Consider the following 3209-nt stretch of genomic DNA (forward strand, 5'->3'; position numbering starts at 1 on the left):
CTACAGGCCTGAGAACCCCCTGCCCTGTGTGGACGGGGCTCGGTCGCACATTTTATTAAGCAGGACACTGCTGAGCACTTGACACAAAGCAGCTAGTGCTCTCACTGGCTAGAAAGTGTTAGAGCAGAACACACTGACTCAGCAGGTGTCCGTGGGCCTCACCTGTGCCCCCCAGGCGCGACTCGATCTCGATTCCTGGATACTGCTCCTTCACGGCACTGGCCAGCTCCAGGTAGGTCGCCTCGAAGCCGCAGGGTTCACTAGGAAGAAAAGATCTGGGGTTTCAGGGTAGGGGCCGCCCCTGGATCCACCTTCGCCCGGTCCAGGGTGGGGAGGAGGGGGCCCCTCCCAGCCAGAGCAGCTCACCAATACTCCACCACGATGCGGACCCCACTGCCCGGTTCAACCTCCCCGGGAGGGGGCGCTACGGACGTCTCCCCCGACTCCCCACTCATCGCTGCCGGCTCCGCTCCCGCGCAGCTTCCGGGTGTGACGCGCGCGGCGGGCACGTGACGGGGCGGGGCTGCTCTGAGGCCTGGCGCCCCCTGCAGGCCGCAGGCCGGCCACAGGCCACCGCTAGTGCTACGTTTTGACCCTGTACTGAAGCTCCGAAGCTCACGTGTTGGACTGGGACTGGGTGGACCGGTCCAGACCATCTGCAGGGGATCGGGTTCTCAGAGTGCCTGGCTTCTTGGCATTAGTTAATGAAACATCGTAAGCGCTTTCCAGTTTACTAAAGGAAGAGAAAATGATGGGGCAACCAGCTGGGGATGGGAGCAGGTGTGGCACATGTTCTAAACGGTTGCCATTTCTTGCTAACATGCTGATGGCATTTTAAACCATCCCAGGGTTACACACCCAACGATTTTTGACTCTGAATCTCTGCTTTTCCAATCGCTTCTTTCCTGACCTCGAGACCGTTACATTTTGGAGGGACGGGAGAAACACTAGCTCCTGTGGCTTCTGCTCCCCATCACTTGCATCCAGCAGTTGCACTTTCCCTGCCTCCTCCCAGCCTTTAGACCTGTAGCTTCATCCTTCCCGTTTTGCAGTTTTGGAAATGGAGGCTATTTAAGTCCTCGCTGCCTCTTCACTCCCTAGAGTACCACTGTGGTATCTGAACAGATCACTCACACCAGTGTCCCTTCTTGGGGCCAGCAGGTAGCGTGTTGGTAAGGTGCTGGACTCCCACAAGGCGACTGTGTTTGGAGTTCTGGACCACTTGGTGGCTTGCTTTCTCACTTTCTCTCTCTCTCTGGTGCTCTTATAGCACATTAAATAATAATTAATAAAATAAAATAAATATATATTTTAAAGGTTTTTTTTTTTTTTTAATAACAGGGACGGCAGGTGGCATGATGGTTAAGGACACTGGACTCCCACGTGGCCGACCGTGGTTAGAATCCCAGACCTGGTGGCTTGTTTTCTCACTTCTCTCTCCCTCTCTCTCTCTCTCTCCCTCTCACTCTATCTCTCTCTGGTCAAATTAAAATAAATAAAGTCTCTAAAAAAACCCCACAATTCCGTGATTTGTGGGGTTGTGTAACCATCACCACACTCCAGTTACAGAACATTTTCATCAACTGGTAAGGTCCCTCCTATCTGTTTACAGTCAAGACACCTCCCAACTCCAGCCCTAGGCAAACACTGATCTGCTTTCTATCTCTAAATTTGCCTTTTCTAGATATTTTGTGTAAATGAAATCATTTCACTTTGTGGTCTTTGGCTCTGGCTTCTTTTACTCATGATATTTTTTGAGGTTCGTCCACAGTGTAGCACATACTAGTAGTTTGTTCCTTTTTATTGCTGAGTAGGAAACCATTGTGTGGATATACTATATTTATCTATGAGGAAACTTCAAAAAGCTCATGGAAGAATTGAATTAAAATATAAGCTTTTTTTTTTTTTGAGAGTTTTTTTTCGCTATAGGGTGCGTGCGCTTGCCAGACAGACAGAGAGAGACATAGAGACAGAAAAAAACAAAAACAAAAAAACCAACAACCCACACATCTATTTACCTATTTGCTGTCATTTACAAGCTATCAGGTCCAGGTCTTGAACCACGATCAGCCATGTGGGAATCCAGTACCTTCACTACCTTATTACCTGCTGGCCCCAATGTAAAAGTCTTGAACTCCTTGCATGATTTTTTCATAAGATGCATTTTGCATGAACTTATTTTTTTAGAGAGATTTTTGCTATAGAATGCGAGAGACAGAGAGACAGAAAGCAAGAATTCTCCCCCCCCCCAGGGGGATGGCCTCGCTACAGTTCTTTCTCTATTCTCCTCTCAGGATTTTGGGCACACATGCACACGCACCTAGCCTGAGTTTTAAGTTACTGGGTCTAGGACTTGAACCGTGGTCAACTACATGGCAATCCAGTGATGTAACCATTACACCATGTACTGGTCTCTTCCATGAACTTTTTGAAGACCATCTTCATATTAACCAGTTGATAGACACCTGGGTTTCAAATTTTGTCTGTTTCGAATATTGCTGCTATAGGGGCTGGCAGGTGGCGTGGTGGTTAAGGGCACTGGACTCCTACATGGCCAACCATGGTTTGAGTCCCAGACCTGGCGGCTTGCTTTCTCACTTTCTCTCTGTCTCTGTTTCTCTCTCTCTCTCTTGCTCTGTCCCTCTCTGGTCAAATTAAAATAAAGTCAAATAAAATAATTCTTCAAAAAAATAATGCTTCTATAAAGATTCATGTAGATATCTTTGTATAGATGTATGTTTTCATTTTCTTGGGTAGACTGCTAGGAATAGAATCACTTGAATTCTAAGTCTATGTTTAACTTTTTTCCTTTTCCTTATTTATTTATTTATTTATTTATTTTCGCCATGCCTTCAGTGTGCTCGCTGGAGAGAAACAGAGAGAGGGAAACTGAGAAGTAACCCCCCACCCAGGGGGGATGGCCACATCGCAATCCCTTCTCCATTCTCTGGGGACTTGGGGCACACATATGCACATGTCCAGCATGATGTTCAAGCTTCTGACTCTGGGACGCGAACTGCAGTCTACCATATGGGAGTCTAGCACCTTAACCAGTATGTTACCTGCTAGTCCCTATGTTTAACTTTTTAAGATATTGCCAAGCCTTTTTTTTTTTTTTTTTAAGAATTTTTTTTTTTAACTTTATTTATTAGTATGATTATTTTCCAGTTTGATGGGGGAGGGACAGAGAGAAAGGGAAACTGAGAAAG

At 46.8% G+C, this 3209-nt stretch overlaps 1 protein-coding gene across 4 annotated transcripts in view; it reads right to left on the bottom strand.

The window, feature by feature from the left end:
- The window catches only part of MIEN1 (migration and invasion enhancer 1), a 1748-nt gene extending 1237 nt beyond the window's left edge, over positions 1-511 (bottom strand). For all 4 annotated transcript variants that reach the window (XR_335627.3, XM_006155901.3, XM_006155900.3 and 1 more), the window contains exons 1-2: positions 367-511; positions 163-260 (exon numbers count right to left, since the gene is read on the bottom strand). Coding sequence is in view for 3 of the 4 variants with exons in the window: in XM_006155901.3 (XP_006155963.1) it covers positions 163-260; positions 367-455 (187 nt within the window). In the remaining variant the exon portion in view is untranslated. The remainder of the gene's footprint in view (positions 1-162; positions 261-366) is intronic.
- Between the last annotated feature and the right edge of the window lie 2698 nt (positions 512-3209).

The sequence above is a fragment of the Tupaia chinensis genome, unplaced genomic scaffold (assembly GCF_000334495.1).
Source record: "Tupaia chinensis unplaced genomic scaffold, TupChi_1.0 Scaffold000477_1, whole genome shotgun sequence".
Taxonomy (NCBI): Eukaryota; Metazoa; Chordata; class Mammalia; order Scandentia; family Tupaiidae; genus Tupaia; species Tupaia belangeri.